Source organism: Phocoena sinus, chromosome 7, assembly GCF_008692025.1.
Source record: "Phocoena sinus isolate mPhoSin1 chromosome 7, mPhoSin1.pri, whole genome shotgun sequence".
Lineage (NCBI taxonomy): Eukaryota > Metazoa > Chordata > Mammalia > Artiodactyla > Phocoenidae > Phocoena > Phocoena sinus.
Window position 1 is genome coordinate 44,235,045 of NC_045769.1, and position 18,557 is coordinate 44,253,601.

At 36.3% G+C, this 18,557-nt stretch overlaps 1 protein-coding gene across 5 annotated transcripts in view; it reads right to left on the reverse strand.

Annotated features, from left to right (window-relative positions):
- Positions 1-18,557, reverse strand: part of NAB1 (NGFI-A binding protein 1) — a 44,928-nt gene that overhangs the window by 25,277 nt on the left and 1,094 nt on the right. The window contains exons 1-2 of one of the 5 annotated variants that reach the window (XM_032637876.1): positions 14,757-15,044; positions 8,718-9,555 (exon numbers count right to left, since the gene is read on the reverse strand). In XM_032637876.1, the coding sequence (XP_032493767.1) occupies positions 8,718-9,555; positions 14,757-14,797 (879 nt within the window). In that variant the 5' untranslated portion in view covers positions 14,798-15,044. Of the gene's footprint in view, positions 1-8,717; positions 9,556-14,756; positions 15,045-17,062; positions 17,414-18,451; positions 18,556-18,557 lie in introns of those variants that run through there. The other 4 variants (XM_032637878.1, XM_032637875.1, XM_032637879.1 and 1 more) reach the window with 4 other exon arrangements.

Consider the following 18,557-nt stretch of genomic DNA (forward strand, 5'->3'; position numbering starts at 1 on the left):
TTAATTAAGGTATGTACATTTTTTTTAGACATAATGCTGCTGCACACAATACACTACAGTATAGTGTAAATATAACTTTTATATGCACTGGGAAACCAAAATAAATTTGTGTGTCTCACTTTAGTGTGGCGCTTTAGAACCAAACCTGCAATATCACCAATATGCTTGTAATGTGGCTACTGGCAGCAAGGTTACAATAAGCCCAGGCTTCTTATTTTAAACCCATAACTGAATATAAAAACATAATAGGAGGAATTTATTTTCAGCTTTCTCCCCTCCTCCTAAAGAATCCTCAGTAGATCAATTTCTTCCCTAAGTGCTTTTGACAGGCACAATGTTACAGGAGTTAAAAGTAAAACATACTTCAAAGAATAATCTCCTAAATAAATTAACTTCAATTTCAGCTTAGCAGTAGCTACAATGACCTTGAAAGATCCTTCTCAAGTTGCTTTTTATGTAGCTGTTTCTCTTTTGTACTCATAAATCTAAATTAGTATGGAGAAATTCTGATTGTCAGTAAGATATTTTAATTGACAACATTCAGAGGTACCAGCTCATTCAAAACTGCAGAAAATAAAACAATATTCTAGGATTCCTTCCATCATCCTACCAGAAACCAAGAAAAAAAAACATAACACAATCTTTGTTACTGAATTCAGGCTCCAACAGACCGAAAAACTATACTGAACTCTCCAGGCCCTCAGAGAGCCTTCTGGTAGAAAAACTGAGGCTGGAGAAATAATTATAGCTCACCCCAAGTTGTAACATGAAGCTGATTCATCAAGCTTTCCCCTCAAAAATGTATTTTCTGTGTCTTCTCGATTTCATGCTCCCAGTTGCTAATAATTAAATCAATAACTATTATGATATATTTTAAATAGAAAAATGATACAAATACTCCAAAACCAGTAATCATCCACTGCAGCACCAAGCTAGCTTTTTAAAAGTTTTAAGTTTCTAATTTTGTTAAAAGTATAAAATAAGATATTCTCCCTCATTGGTTTACTTACTTCCTCCACTTCCTCCTTTCATGGCTAAAAATACCAACATTCCATTCATATCTTCATGTAAAAGATTTCTTAAAGTTAGCTTTCTATTATTTTTAACTAGATTTTAAAACTTTCTCTACTGGTAGTTATAATCTTTAACAATCAAATGATTGTGACTTTCAATTAAGTTTCAAGTAAGTGTTAGCATAAAAATACTACATGAATGCTGTGTGATAGGGATGTGTGATAGGGAGGCTCTAAAGGCAATCAAGACTTTCATTTCTAGCACAGGGAGGGCTAGGTACCGTGACCAGCCCCTCTCACATTTCTCACAGGAAAAATGTTGGCTAAAATAGAAGGAAAAAATATCTTAAATGCATCAATAAGCCAGCAAGACAGTAAGAACGATTCAGGCCAAAATGAATGAAGACAGTATCTCAAAGGAGTAAGTTGAGGACAGTTGCTAAACCAGATGAACTTCAATCTTTACACCCTCATTGGGCTGGTGAGTGTGGGAAGAGAATAACAGGAAAAGCCGAGTATCCATCAAAGGTGAGGCTGAGGAGTCTACGAAAAACAATACGAAAGTACTACAGCCTGATGCAAGACAGAATTAGAAATATACCCATACCCCACAGGAGAATGCAAGGAGAATTACCTGTCTTTAACCTTGTTACTAAATGGGAGAGAACAGAAGATACTCTCCTGAGATTTCATAACCCCAAATCAGCTCTTCACATGGATTTTCAGCCCTAATTCACACTAAACAGCCTGAGAATTAATTTTCATAGGGTCCCAGAGTTGTTATGTGCAGAGTACAGGTGCCTGGTAGAAGCAAAAACAGCCTCTAGGAGAATCCATTTTCTTCCTAGGCCTCAAAACATTTCCACAGTTCCAAGAAATATGAGTTCATAGACAGAAATCATAAAACATCCAAAGAAACAAGGAACCAAAAGTAAAAACCAGCAGAAACAACAGACAGCAGAAACAGACCCTCAAAGATTTCATTTAAAGAAATAAAAGGAGTTGAAAATATGACTAAAGAGTAATATAGTCAAAATGACTAAGAAAAATTGAGAAGTCAGAAGGAGAGAAGAAATTGGGGCACGGTAAAACAGAAGATTTCAAAAGCAGACAATAGTCAGATAACCACTGGCTTCTAAACACAACAATGAAAGCTGAAGGCCAAGGAAATGATATCTTCAATTACTAACAGAAAATAACTGACAATATAGAATTTGATACCCAGAATAAGTAGCAATTAAGAATGAGGGCAAAATAAAGATATTTTCCAATGGGGTGAGGAAGGACAGAGTTTGCTATCAGTAGGCCTTCATTAAGAAAATTCTACATAATGCACTTCAGGCTAAAGGACACTAATTCCAGATGGTAAATCTGAGATATAAAGAGGAGGAAGGGAAGAAATACAAAATAAAATAAAGGAAATAAATTCAAAACATCAGTCATTATAATAAATGTAAATGGACCAAATGTTGCAGTTAAAAGACAAGGAATGTAAGAGAATTTTTTAAAAATCCAATTATTGGTATTTACAAGAGATGTATCTAAAACATGGATTCAGAAAGACTAAAAGGATGGAAAAAATAAGTAACAAGAAATTACTAACAAGAAGAAAGCATATGTACTTATATTAATATCAAACAAAAGTTTTTTAAAACTAAATGCATTATTAAAGATTAATAAGGTTGCTGCATAATACATAGAGAAATAGACAACTCCACAATCAGAGTAGGTGATTTTAACACACAACTCTTAGCTACTGATAGAGCAAGCAGACAAAAAAAAAAAACAAAAAACAGTCTATAGAAGGTTTGAAAAACAGAGTTAATAAGCTTGTTAAAACAGACATATACAGAACACTCTACCAACAACTGCAGAAGCACATTAAAAACACTGACCACATACTGGGCCATAACTCATATCTCAACAAATTTTAAAGGGCTGGCATCATACAAACCATGTTCTCTGACCACAATGTAATTCAGTTAGAAATCACTGGGAAAAAGAATAAAGGAAAAACCTCCTCATATTAGGAAATGAAAAAAACTTCTTAATAACTCATGGATTAGAAAAGAAGTCATAAATAAAAAGAGAAGTAATCAGAATTAAAAAATAATAAAATAACCACATATCAAAACTTTGGGAATAATGCTAATTCAATACATAGTGAGAATTTATGGCCTTCACTCCTTACATGAGGAAAGAAGAACAGCTGAACATTAATGAACTCAGGACGAAATATAAGTTAGAACAATAAAATAAACTGTAAGAAAGTAGATGTAAACACAAACACAGCACAACTAAAAATATCAATTAAGCCAAAAGTGCTTCCTCAAAAAGAAGCTGGAAAACTTTTCTGTAAAAGGTCAGACAGTAAATATTTTAGGCTTTATAGGCCAGTCTGTGTTACAACTACCCAATGCTACATCATAGCTCAAAAGTAGCCATAGATAATACATAAACAAATAGGCATGGCTGTATTCCAATAAAAGTTTATGTGCAAAATCCGGAGGTGGGCTAGATTTTGCTCACAGGCTCTAGTTTGCAGATCCCTGAAAAGATTAATATAGTTGACAAACCTCTGGCAAGATTGATCAGGGAAAAAGAGACAAATGTACAAACAATATTAGGTCTTAAAAACGATAAACGACTTTATGCCAATATGTTTGAAAACTTAGATGAAATGGACAAATTCTCAGAAAAATGTGACTTATCAAAAGTGACTCAAGAAGACTACCCTAATAGTCCTATAATCCACTTTTTTAAATGATCAAAAGGGAATGTCCAACATTTCTTTTCAAGTATTAGACGTTGAAATTGATCCACTCAAGCTGAGAGTTCGGAATTCAGCATCATAACTCACTAGTAATATGTTCAGGTCTAAGAGGTTCCCGGATTTGGCATCCCCCTCTCTCAGAACTAAGACTGTTGGGCTTCTCTGAAACACTCAGCCTTGCCTTCTCAACACTACAGTGGTAACTGACCTAAACTTGGCATCACCATGTATTCTGTGGGCCTAGGTCCTTATGTTAGTAACCTGCTTAGCACTCCAGTTCCTGTAGCATTTCCACTAGGTCTACAACTTACCCAGTAACTCCACATTCTCCTCTTCTTCCCCTTCCTATCTTTGATTTCCAGAGCTCTTCAGCTGGATGTTGCTATCTGCTGACAAATATTCTATTGATATAATGCCGACTTCTCTATGTGCTTTTATTTCTGAATATTACAAGCCCCTACATTCTCCACGGCCTTGCTATTCTCAACTTTCAGTTTCTCTCTCTTTATCCATTCATTTCTTTAAGATTTGATGCATACTGCTTAACTAGTTTACCAAATACTCTGCCAACACACCTTTGGACAGACGGAACTCTGCCTGCCTGGACTTCCTTCTAGTACTGCTTCTGGGTTTGTCTCTTAGCACCTGTCCCACACCAGTAACTAGGCCTCAGCCCCTCACACCATCTTCATGGTCTGACTCCTGTGGCCAGGCCATACCTAGCCATGTCCTAAGACCATCACTGATTCTCTAGCTTAAAAACAGTGTGTATAACGATGATTCATTCTACAATTCTTTACTGTAAAATGTAAAGAATTATATATTTACAATGTATACTTGGAAACAAGTATAAAAATGCATATAAGAATAAGAGGGCTTCCCTGGTGGCACAGTGGTTGAGAGTCCGCCTGACGATGCAGGGGACGCGGGTTCGTGCCCTGGTCCAGGAAGATCCCACATGTCGTGGAGCGGCTGGGCCCGTGAGCCATGGCCGCGGAGCCTGCGCGTCCGGAGCCTGTGCTCCGCAACGGGAGAGGCCACAACAGTGAGAGGCCCGCGTACCGCAAAAAAAAAAAAAAAAGAATAAGAATTTTATATGCTTGTGAGTTGAAAAAATTTTTTCAGGTATAGGTAACTTCCTGATTTTCATCTGCTCGTGACCTACTTATATGTCTTGAAAGAGAGTGAGTGTTCAGTGTTTATATGAAGAAAACTCTCAGAAATACTACCAAAAGTGAATTAAGAATAAGTCACATATTTCCTTATTTAGAAACTGAGGACAAGTTAGTAATATTCTTTAATCTTAGGAATTTGGAAAAACTCAAAAATCTTTCTCTCACTGTAAACAGTCAAATGAAAAAATGTGAAATTATCACAAGTGTACCTAAAAGGTACACTTGACAGTACCTTCTTTCTTTCAATTCCCTCAGGATTTTGTGATTTCCACCAAACTCTTGAATGGTTACTAGTTTGAAGCAAGTGTCCTGATTCATAAACTTCTATCCTAAACTATATTATTAGACCAGACTCACATACTTGAGTTACAAATAATAAGTGGTCTAAGTTAAGCTTCACAAGCCACACTTTCCAAAACCCCCAACCCCACATCTCAGCCGCTGGCATTCATTTTGACTGTTCCCTTATTTTGGGAAACCCACAATGGTCTCATTACGTAAATACCACCTGTGCCTATTTATCCAAAGAAGCAAAGGGCCCCTTAGCAAAAGCAAAGTGTGAAATAATTCACTTTGGATTTTTTTAAAGTACGTTGGGATTTTTTAAGTGAGGTTGATAGGCTTTATTAGTCATCTCTTTAACATACTTTTGCTTTAATAAAAAGACAGGCCCTTGACTGTGTTTCATCTGCTCTGTTTTAAAAATTATATGAAAACTGGATTATAGCATGAACCTAAAACCGCCAATATGTTTTGCCCTTTGTTTCCTATTACCGACGACCTTGTAGATTTCTCTATTGGTTCATAGGTAATGAAAGCGTCAAAGTGTATCCAAATTATAATGCTACCTGTATTTTCTAGATCTACTCACAAGTTCTTGTGAGTCCATTATTATATGGCAACAATATGTAACAATTACAAAAGGATATGCCCAAAATAGATCAAATCACAGAATCCCCTGTGACTAATTTTGCTAACCACTTCTGATATTAAGCACCAGTATCCATTCATATCTAAAATAATTTATTTTGTGTTTTTTTTTGTTTTTGTTTCTTGCGGTACGCGGGCCTCTCACTGTTGTGGCCTCTCCCGTTGCGGAGCACAGGCTCCGGACGCGCAGGCTCAGCGGCCATGGCTCACGGGCCCAGCCGCTCCGCGGCATGTGGGATCTTCCCGGACCGGGGCACGAACCCGTGTCCCCTGCATCGGCAGGCGGACTCTCAACCACTGCGCCACCAGGGAAGCCCTAAAATAATTTATTTTAAAATATCAGATGGTGAAATTGCTGAAGACAAGATTAATATACAAAAATCGGCCAGTGATAATAATTTTAAAAAGCAGGAAAAAATTTCATTTACGATTATACACTTTTATATCTTATATACTTGTATATATATGCAAAATCAATGTATGTTTATGATACAGACATTTAATATACATATATAATACACAGTATTTGACCTAACAAGAAATGTGCAAAACCTATGAATTAAGAAATTACTGAGGAATATAAAAGATCTAAGTAAACACATATACTATATTACTGTACGGGAGTTTTCATTATTGTAAATATATCATTTTTTCCCAAATTAATCTATACCTTTAAGGCATTTCTAATCAAAACACCAACAGAAATTTTGGGGAAATTCGACAAATGCATTAAAAATTTCATTTGGAAGGAGAAATGTGTAAGATTACCTAAAAAAACAGAGGCTGCAGAACAGTACTATAGAAGGGGCACTTGCCTTTCCATATATTAAAATACATTATTTAGCTACAGTAATTAATCTAACTCTATACTGGTGAAGGAATAGAGAATTAGACAAATGAAATCACACAGGACAAGATCAATGAATATTACTATATAAAATTAAACTTCCACATGGCAACCAGTCTGAAAGGTCAAAGGACAAATGATAATCTGGGAAAATGTTTACAACATAAGACAAAGGTTAATATCCTTAAAATATAAAATGTTCTTACCAATATTTTAAAGGTTAGACAAAACAACCAAACAACTCCAACATTAAAACAAAGGGTATGAATATAAAATTGTATGTCTGTTAAACATAAGAAAAGATACTCATACTCACTAAGGAAAGTTAATTTGAGCAATGATAAGTTTTTCATCTCTTAGACTGAGGAAGATTAAAAATGATAAATGCAAGAGAGTGGAAAAATGGACACTTGCATACAACGATAGTGAAAATGTAAACTGCTGCAGCTTTTTTAGAAGGCAATTTAGCAGTATCTACTAAAATATTAAATCTACTTATTCTTTGATCCCATAATTTTACATGTTGGGACTCTATTCTATAGGAAAACATGCACAAGTCTGTAAAGATATATATGTGTAATGTTCACATCCTACCATATATAAAATTTTAAAAATGGAAACAACTTAAGTGACATCAAAAAGTGAATGGTTAAGATAAATAACAGCACATTCATATTGTGAAATATAACCCATAAATGAATAAGGTAGCTCTATATGTAATCACTTAAAAAAATATATCTAATAGTACACTGTACTTTGAGTATATTGTTAAGTTTAAAAAAAAGCATTTGGAGGAAGAGTGTACAAAATATGATCCCACATTTGTATAGGTAAAGAAAAGAATCTGAATGTTTACAGATTCAATTACTTCACATCCTTTTGTAATGATTGAATACTCTTTCAATAAATATATAATTTTTTTTGTGTTAAAGTATAAGTCTGGGGGGAAAGATCTAATGTTTCTAACGTGAAATACTGCATTCAACTGAACATTTTTTTCAAGGAGAGTTTCTCTTTCTTCTAGCGGATAAATGGCTATAAATTTTAGCTATGAAATCGTTTTTTAACTTTTGAAATGCATTTATTTTTCAAGCATTTATTGGGTACATTAGATTCTGAGAATATAAAAATGAATGAGACATTATCTCTGCCTTGAAGAATCCCAAAGTATACTGTGAGGGATAGACCAGTATATATATAAGTACAATAAAGTGCTGAAATTACTGTGACAGAAGTGTATATTATACAGGGATAAAAATGGAAAGGAAAGGTCACTTGGGGGAAAACATATCAAAAAAGACTTAAGCTTATGCTTGAGTCTTAAGGTCTTAAAGATGCTTGAGTCTTAAATATGATGTGTTGGCCAGATAGACAAGAAAAAGGGAGTAAATGAGAAAGACACATACGTATATGCATTCTTCTGCTTAAGCAAAGTATTTCTGGATAGAGTGCTACAAAAATAAAATGAGGATTTTTAATGCCAAATGTCAAACCAAAACAATATTCAAAGCTATAATAATTCTTCTAACATTCATCTAAAATAATTTTGTTTTCTATGCTAGCTGAAAATCACTTTTAAGTTGTGGTTATTGTTTACAAATTTTTTTTCTAAAAAAAGTCTACAAAAATGATTTTTGTTCTACTTAAAATCTCATTTTATTTCTTAATTAAAAGACAAACTGCCTTGTACTTGTACATGCAAAGACTTTATGCTCTCACTGCTTAAATTCTGATATTTTTCTAAAAGTCACCCTACACTGTAGTTCCAAAGCTCAACATGTTTGAATTCAACACAAAAATACCCTAACACACACAATAGATATGGTCTATTTTCACTAAAGAGTTACATTTTGCTAAACCTAAATGTCTTTAATACTGCTTTCAGGTAATGTATCTCCTTAGCTGCAAACTATTACCAAATTAATCTCTAAGAGACACAACACACCACATATGCACAAAGAAAAATGTGGGCTTTTTACCTCATGAAGCGTGAGGTGTTTCCCATCCTTTCTCTTGGAGTCAAATCTGCCATATATTGCACTATATTTTCGAATTTCCTCCTCTTTGTGTGGATCATCATCACTCATCTCAAAGATGTGACCAATCATTTTGGCCAACTTCTTGTTGGTTTTTAGCAGCTCTTTCACTTCGTTTAAGTCACTTTTCGGCAGCGTGGGGGCCATTCGTTCCACACACTCCGCTACAGAGAGCGCGGCAGCAGCATCCAGCGCCTCACTACTTTCTTTTGGGGAAGCTGGAGAGCCAAGGTCAGCTGGGGAGAGGCTGTGCTCACTCTCAGTGGCATGGTGGCCTTGCCAGAGTCGGGACTCACTGATACTCTGCAGCGCTAAGCTCCCCACCACGTCTGATTTCCCCTGTCCCAAGCTCTGCACACAGGTGGTGGCAGCACACTTGGGGATTTTTAAATGAGGTTCCCGGGCATTGCTGTTCCTTTCATAACTGCTGCAGGATATTCCCAGCCAGGTTGGTGATCCCTCTGGTAATTTATAGATGGGTATGCTACTGACAGGCAGGGATGTCAGCGGCTGATTGAAAAGGCCAGGGTTTGTAACCCAGTCTCTCAAAGCCTTCTGTAGCCTCCTAACGTGAAGGGGCTTGCTAGCCATGCCCACGAGTGCCATGATTTCCAAGAATTCCTCTTCTCCAGCTTCACAGAGTTGCTGGACATCATCACCACCTTGTTGGATAAAGGCATCAAAATAAGAAAGCAGATTGGCTTTTTGTAATATTCTGTACAGCTGCAACTCCCCCAGGGTCCTGGGTAGGGCCGCGGCCATTACTGTGGATGGGCTTAACCTGCAAAAAGAAGAGGAAATACTCATCACACTTGCTCCAAACTTCTTAAGCCTATTTGTTAGACACTATAGGATTTAAGAGTTCAGTATGGGAAGAATAAAAAACAAGCAGCATTTGCATAGCAACTGACTGTTAAGGAAGCATTCTCTCTATGCCTAAGTTATCTTATTTTACTCTCCTATCAACCTTAATGGTCAATATTCAGTAATAGTTTCCATTTTAAAGAAAAAATTATAAAGGCTCAAAGAAGATAAGTAATTTGCCTGAGATCTCACAAATAGCTAAGCAGAAGTCTAGGGACTCAAACCAAGGCTCACAGGGCTCTATATCCCATATTTTTGACTATTCACTTTGCTGCTTCCATGGTGTGGACACAGAGGCAAAGTGAAGGATAATCAAATTCAGAAGGGGGTAAGAAGTATACTATGCAACCATGCACTGAATACTTATTTCGTGTCACACTGTATGACAAACACTTTATATTATGTCTAATCCTCACAACAGCCCTGTGAGATAGGTAGAGTTAATTCCCATTTTATAAAAAAAAAGTAGCAAGATTAGTCTGGCAGGCAGAGGATGAGAGATTTCAGTATGAACTGGAGTTGATAAGATAGAAGGTGGTATACTTAGGAACTGAGGAAAAAAAGAGGCAGGAAAAATTCAGACAAGACTTGGTGATCACTTAGATGTAAGTGATGAAAAGGAGAGGAAATGTCTAGAACTGCAACAGGCATTGGGGATACAGAAAATCAGGGATGATGGAATTCCCTTTCAAACACATGGCACTTGAACATGGTACAAGGTAGAATGCTTAAGTAGAACTGTCCTGTGTGCAAAATAACAGACTGGAGCCTAAGTGCATCTCAGGGTTAGAGACAGAGGATGAAGCCAAGGAGGGTGGAAGATCCCTCCAAAGAAGCAGCAGAGAGCCTAAGACAAAGACAAGGAACCAATACTTTTAGAGCTCAAGCGAGGCAGAGAAGTCTGCCTTTAAAGAGACAGAACAAGACCCAGCAAAGCACTGCTTGACCTCTTAGCAGCCTTTAAAAGTTATTCACAGTTGCCTGGAGACCTTCCACAGGCAAAGAGGAGTTGGGCAAGTACTTCCATTTAAGAGAAACAAACTTGTAATCAATGCACCTTTAGGATTAAAAGGACCCTATAGCCCTCTAAGGGCAAAAATTATAGTAGGCCAAAAGAATACATACACCAAAGGAAAGTGAAAGCTCCACTCTCAACTCAGAAAGTAAGGAGCAATTGTTAACTGGGAAATAAGACAAGCAGAGGAATATTAGGAACACCAGATCACCACATTTGGAACTTCTGCTTTATGCCATCAACCAGAATTCTACCCAGAATTCCAGTTTCAGTCATCCCATCCAAGGAGAATGCATTTCCCTACCACCTAAGGACTGACTCCTGGGAAGCCCCCATCTCCTGGAACCTCTGTGTCATCCACAATCTGCTCTAATCAATTACTGACCTCCTCAAATTTTATGGTTCTTTATTTTATAAGGGCATTGCCAGGTGACCTGATGACTTCCCAAGATACATTAAAAAAGACTGCATCTGAGCCCACTAAACGTCTGCTGACAGCCAAGAAATCATGTGGGGTGCTTCTGAAAAAATGTAATTTCCTAGGTCCTTGGGTTGCATCTCAGCAGACTCTCATGATTTGGCAAATTTGGCAAACTACACTAGAGGGTCCCTATTTAGTACACTCTCTGGGCACCATGAACTCCTACAGGTTTTGAGACCACCGTCATGTTCATGCCACCTCAGTTCTCTGGAAAAAACATTCCTGCATCTTCTGAATCACCCATAGGAGGATCTGCTTTGTCCTCCCACTCCAGGGGAGACTTTTTGGGGAGAGAATCTATCATCTAGCTGGACACTAACCCACAAAAACAAGCTCTTGGGAGTTACAGACACAAGTTAAAGTCTGTATTGAACAACATTATACCAAATGGAAGGGTTTCTAGAAAGTGTCTGAGGTAGAGGAAAGGAAACCTACTTTCCCTTCATACACCTAATGCAATAGCTCCACGGGCTTTCAACTCAAGAGTATACACACAAAAGAATATCTATACACACGCATAAATATATATGTATGCACATACACACACAAAATCATTTTTATAAGAGGACTGTAACCTTGCAAGATTTATGGTGTCATCAATTATCTCACCATATATACTCCCCCAAATTATGGAATAAAGTAAAAATTACATGAGAAAATCTAGAACAGATTTCTTGAATCTTTTTATGAGCAGTAAGAGAACAAAGAATATATGATGGACAAATGTAAAAGGGAAACTAAAGGAGAACTAAAAACCCAAACTTAGGTTTTATTCTTCTGAGATAAGCCAAAGATTTTAGAAAATATTAATTTTCAACTTTTATCCTTTCTCATCTTTACCCAGAAAGAAAGGAAACCCACTAGTTCCTAAGAGAAATCCCTTATGTTCCGGTAAGAAAGTAGTTATGATTATAATATCCCCATAAGGACTGATAGGACCCAGTGTACATTTCCAAAGTCAAGACACCAGATGAAAGATAAATAAGTGAACTATTTAGACTCCCAGGAGGCTTTCTAAAGGCCCACACTTACTGCTGGGAAAGGAGTTTTCTCCCTAAGCTTTTTGCTTTAAGAGAATGTTTCAGTTTCCTACAAAGCCTGTTGGGATAATTTAAACCACCACCACTTCATACATTAACTTGATTTGATTTAAAAGAAAATTTTTATGAGATTTTCTGTTTTTACAAACCCTGTATCTATTTGTGTTTCGACATGCAGGTCAAATAAATCAAAAGAAAACTTCATCTCTCCAATCTAAAGTAAACATGAAAGGATCCTAACACAATGCTATATAATATAGGAAGCTGCGAGTAGAGTAAATCTACTCAGCTGCAAACGCCAGTTACCTGGCCTGTTCAAGAGATGCTGGAACAATCGTGCTGAGTGTGACCTTTTTATAAATTCCACAATTAAGAGAAACCAGTTACCCATTTTCTAACTTCACTCAAAAGCTAAACCAAGGGCCTATATACAGCAAACTTCCACTTGCACCAGCTTAAATGTTCCTCAGCCTGGTCAGTTCCAGAGGAAGAGGAATTAAACAATGGACTCATTTAAGGCCATTTGTTGTTGTTTGTTATTCCATGATCTATTTTAAATGGTAATGATTTGTTCCTGAACCTTTTAAAAACAAACTCACTTTGGCTCCTTATGGGGTAAGATCAGTCATCTGCCAGATTTAAACTATGCTAAGTGAAATATGGAGCTGGTTTGGCTCAGAAAACTTGACTGGTCAACTCCAGCTTTGTCCTCGAACCACAACACAGCACTTAATATGAATATGGGAAACAAAGCTTCTCTGACTTTCTCCAAGCTGGGACGTGGGGATTTAGAGTAAGGCAGAGTCTTTAATGGTCACAGGGGAAAAGAAGAACTATTCCTTCAAACCTGCCTCAATCTGTTCCAAGAAGCTTCAGCCTGCCTTCTGTCCTGACTCCTCGATCAAAACTCTCGAGGAACTCCTGAGTGATCACCAGCTTTTCTCTTTAACCTCTCTGCAGCTTGACATCACTCCTTGAAACACTCTTCACCTGACTTTTTGCTATATTATGTTGCCTTCCCTTACTCTATTGTAAGTGCAGGAATTTTCCAAAGTTTTATATTAGATCCCATTTCTACTGTCTTTCCATATTCTCCCATGATGATCTCGTCCACTCCCAGGCTTCAATATCACCTACAGCAGACTGACCTCCAAACTGCTATCTGTAGCTTGGACCAGTGGTTCGTGGAGTTCCTGCAAAGTGTTCTCAAATCCAAACATACACCAAGCACTGTCTCACACATATACATCTACTTTGCAAATAAAAGTAAATAAATACTTTGTGATTTAATACAAACTCATTTAAAAGTGTAACTGAATTCACAGTTGTTGCCATTATATCAACAAACACTAAGCAAAATTAATGAGTACTTGCTTTTTTTTTTTTTAGTTTAAAAAGTGATCTTCATACCCAAAAAGTTTGAGAACCCAAACTTTTTCTGATAATTCAGCATTTCAACTACCATGTGGAGATTGTCAAACATCTCAAATTTGGTAAGTCCAAAAGCAAGTATGTTATCTCATTTTCCTCCCTTCTTCCAGATTCCCAAATCTACTCTTCCCAACTCTCATTTCTCTTAGTTGCACCACTACTCTTCCAGTTGCCTGGATTAATAAAAGTAGAGATTCCTTTTTTTTTTCTAATTTTTATTGAGGTATAGTTGATGTACAATATTATATAAGTTTCAGGTGTACAACATAATGATTCACAATTTTTAAAGGTCATATTCCATTTATAGTCATTATAAAATATCAGCTATATTTCCTGTGCTGTACAATATATCCTTGTAGCTTATTTATTTTATACATAGTAGTTTGTACCTCTTAATCCCCTTCCCCCTCCCCACTGGTAATTACTTGTTTGTTCTGTATCTGTGAGTCTGTTTCTTTTTTGTCATATTCACTAGTTTTATTTTTAAGATTCCACATATAAGTGATATCATACAGTATTTGTCTTTCTCTGACTTATTTCACTTAGCAAAATACCCTCCAATTCCATCCATGTTGTTGCAAATAGCAGAATTTCATTCTTTTTTATGGCTGAGTAATATTCCATTGCATGTATATACCATATTTTCTTTATCCGTTCATGTTTTTGTTTTCCTCTTCCTTCCTCCAATCTACATGTCCTTAGACCACATCACCACCCTTTTTCTTTCTCTGCCTCAAAAGCACCTAATTCTAATTTTCCCCTTGCTTCTTGCCCCAACTTTGAAAACAGCTACCTCACCTTCAATACTTCCCATACTGCAATGCCAACTTTATCTTCCTAAAGTACAGGTGTGGCTCTTTACTCACCTATGCAAATTTCCCCACTTCATGGAGGAAAAAATCCAAACTACTCATATAGGCATCCCAGACCTGTCCAGCCTCCTCTGTGGTCCTTAACCTGCCCCTATGCTTGTGCCAAACACTGGACTTTCCTCAAATGGTTCTTCACAGAGAAACTGTTAAGAATCAGGATACAGACGAGTAAACACACACTTAACCACTCTGATAAATGCTATGCCAAATGTTATCTTCAATACATAAGGAGCCATGGAACAGAGAAGCAGACTGCCATGGTCCTGTAGAACAGGTTACCTTAGGCTACAGGCTCCTTGATGGTAGGGACTAGTTCTCATTCATCTTTTATCCCCTTCTACTCCCAGCAAAGCATTCAAGGTAGGAACAACATCTCTATAAAGGCTTCTGTTGAATGAAACCCAACGTTTGAGTCAGAATCTGATCAGCAGCCTCCTTTTATATTCCAAAAGGAATAACCTCTGTGTAAATTAGGTTCCAATCTAACAAAAGCACATCCTGCTACTTTACCTACAATCTTTTTCATTCTCTCATCCTCGATACTTCCCCTTTTTTATAGCCTGTGTGGTGGATTCCCATAAGATGGCCGGATGCTCTCCCTTTACAGGAACACACGTGGTTGCGGCGACAACAGACATCATGTTAGCCCAGCCCCAAAAGCAGCCTTTTAAGTCAATTTCAGGCACGAGAGATCCCAGGTCTCTTTCCTCTTGGTTTCGACGAATTAAAATGTTATCCCCTAATAAACATCAATCCTATAAATGATCATTAGACTCAAATGCATTCATGAACACTACACTTGAATCCTCCTCTTCGTGATGCAGGAAATATATATGTATACACACACTTTTATGAAGTCCATGGCATTCCAAAGAAGAGAGACTCTGCCAGGAGTGGGGAGAAACCAAGGGCAAAATCCTAGTAAAATCTGACTTATTTATGCAGAGGGCTGTAAGTTCCTGCCTCCCAACACAGCCTGAAATTTTTACTTTAAAATTATCTAAGTTAACAGCAACCTAACAGCCTTCTAAAAAAATGTTAAAAAACTTGGGAAGCGTTAGCTCATGAGTCACTTACAGATTAAGGTGAATTAGTTCCACCAGACTGTTTTCCTCTAACACCTAGATGAGATTCAGTACACGCTAAGGGAATGAAAGCTAGAGATGGGAAATGGCAAGGAAGGAGATAGGAAATCTGAGGCGAGTGACCGCATTTAAAGCCTCGGAAGTATTGCCAAGGTTGGGAGAATGTAGCCTGAAGGTATAGGAGCCTGGGGAAAGGGTACAATGGGTACACTACAGGTTGAGACTGGAAAGGTTTATGACAAGCCAGAATCTGGCTTAGGGAAGGATAAGCCTTAAGCCTAGGAAGTGAATTCTTCTCATTTTTGTCCCAGTCCTAGAACTCAACCTAAAATAATTAAATGTAGTTTAGTTACATGATGGGTTATTTAAGATAGCAGGTCGACCCAGGTCCTCACTCCTGTGTATGTGTTTTAAGTACCAAACAATTTAACTAGGCATATTTATTAATAAGCATGCAGGGATATATCTTAAGTCAAGATATTTTTGGATCTTATTACTATAATAGCTATGAATTAAACATATAGCTTCTAATGAATTAACAGTAATTTAGGAAACTTAAAATGTTCTCTCCTACTGATTTTTTCTGAATTCTGAATGAAGCTGGAAAAAATTTCTTATAAACCTCAAAATTTTAATTAAAGTTTCAGTGTATAACCCTAAATTTATCAAAGTTAGAAAAAAATCAGATTTATTTTGCAATTAAACAATAACTATGCATTAACTTAGCTGTGATACCAACAGGTAAACACTAGTATTTCATATAATATGGCTGGAAATTCTTCAATCAACTAACAGTCAAGTTATTCAACATACATTAAGTGCCATTCGAGCATGTAGTATGCACACAGTACATATAAATTTTATCATTTTTTCCCCAGAAATTTATCTTTAAAAATTATTAAATTAACATACTGTACAAGTTAAGGTGCAACTCTCTAAATACAATGTATTGAGAAATGACAAAACTATTTGAAAGCTTAATGGTATATTTTAGCTGTGAGAATTCTGACGAGGATTGCTACTTTTTCCCCCAAGATCAACTTCTCTAATTTCCCACTTGTTCCATTGTTAAGTTTAAGGGAGTATATTCTACTACTGCACTAGTTTTTGAAAATGTCAGATCAAAAAGGAAATTTGCATTTAATATAAAAACTGTACTGTTTTTCATTCTACTAAAAAGAATGAACGAAGCAGTTAAAATAAAACTAAATCCAAACCAAAGGGGCTAGGAACCTTGTATTATGCTTAAGTGGGCATTATTTATTCCTTATTATTTTTAATAAACTCCACATGAAATATGCATACACAAGATGATTATACAAGCAAGATCTTAACCTGTTCAAAACATATTAAAAAATGGTCATTTCCATGAAAGTAACATAAAATATATCATGCTTCTGTGGTATCCAGAATACAGCTTCACACTTAAAGGTAAATTGTACAAAGCTTTTATTTCCAATAATGCACATGAATAGCACCAACAAAAACAACCTGACTTACCATAATGGAATAGATGAACCCCAAGTCTTAGGACAGAGTCTAGATCAACAGACACAAAAACCTGACATACTTCTGTTTCCATGCAACCATCTTTTACTTTAAATTTTTAAAGTTCATGCAATAAATTCTTCAAAGGTCTCCCCCACTTTGTCATACATCATAATTTCTTTCAAAGCAGCCACGGTACAAACACCCAAAATCTTTAATAATAAATCAATATGCTCTTAATATGTGATTAAAAGAAAATATCTAATACTTTAACTGATTCTCCAAATAGCAACAAGGAGAATGAAAATATATTAACTTTTCTACAGGGCAATGGACATTTACTAGTCATCAAAAAAGAAAATTTTTTAATTAATTTAGCTGAGATTATTCAATTTTATTAATAATTCTGAAACAAGACGTATTCACCAGATATATCAAATTATTTATTAGCTATATAAGCTCACTAAATTTCCTTGTATCAGCTATAGTATTCCTAAGGATTTCTGTCATGTTCATTACATCCACAATTAGCAGGAAGAATGAAATAAAAATCTACAACTGCCTCCATGTTTTTATTATTATTATTGATTTATTCACATATAATAGGAAATCACCAGAGCCAAGGAAAATGAAATTTTTCCAACACCAGGATGGCATATTAACTTTTGTGCAAGATGTTAAAAATAGTAAAATTAAAACAAGAAAGCTTCCAATGGTTCCTTAACATTTTCTTTCAAGACTTGATTTTCCAATAACTAATAGTCAAACAGGAATAAAGAAGGCTGACCTTGCCAGACATTTATAAACTCTCAAGAGAACACTTACATGCAAGGTAATACCTATAAGGACAACATAATTTTTAAAACTTAACGAAAATATTAAATGTTTCAAATGCTGGAAAATGGAGGAAAAAAGGATATCCCCTGAATCTAAGCCACTTTTACTGGCACTTAGACTAGACTAGAGGCAGCTTTTTAGGTCTTCTGGAAAATATCAGTCCCCACCCGAAATAGAGAAAGTAAATCCTCTGCATCCTTTCTCCCAATATGCCTTCTTAAAACCCACACATAAATCAGGACGTGTCATAATCTGGTATGTTTTAGAGGGGAAATTTTTCAAAAAAGTGAAAATCTAAGAAGGTATTTCATTGCATGCGCACTTCTCTAACAAAACAGCCTAGCATTTCCTACGTGACTAATCTTTTTAAAATTCAGTTCCTATGCAATCTAATATTATCTATTAAAACTGCCAAAATATTTTAAAACAAGATCCGAGTATCTCCCTCTCAGCTCTGATCTTTGCACTCCTTAAGTTTGCAGACACGTCACTGGCAAACCAATTGGTAGTGACAGGTTACTCCAAATCAACTCTTTCGGAAGGAAATTTTAAATTGACATCTACCCCCAAATTTTCCATGCCTCCCGGATCTCACGTAGTGAGGAATTAAGTATATGCAAGTCAAGGATTCCTCCTGATCACCTGCTGCAAAACGTGGTCTGCGGAACCT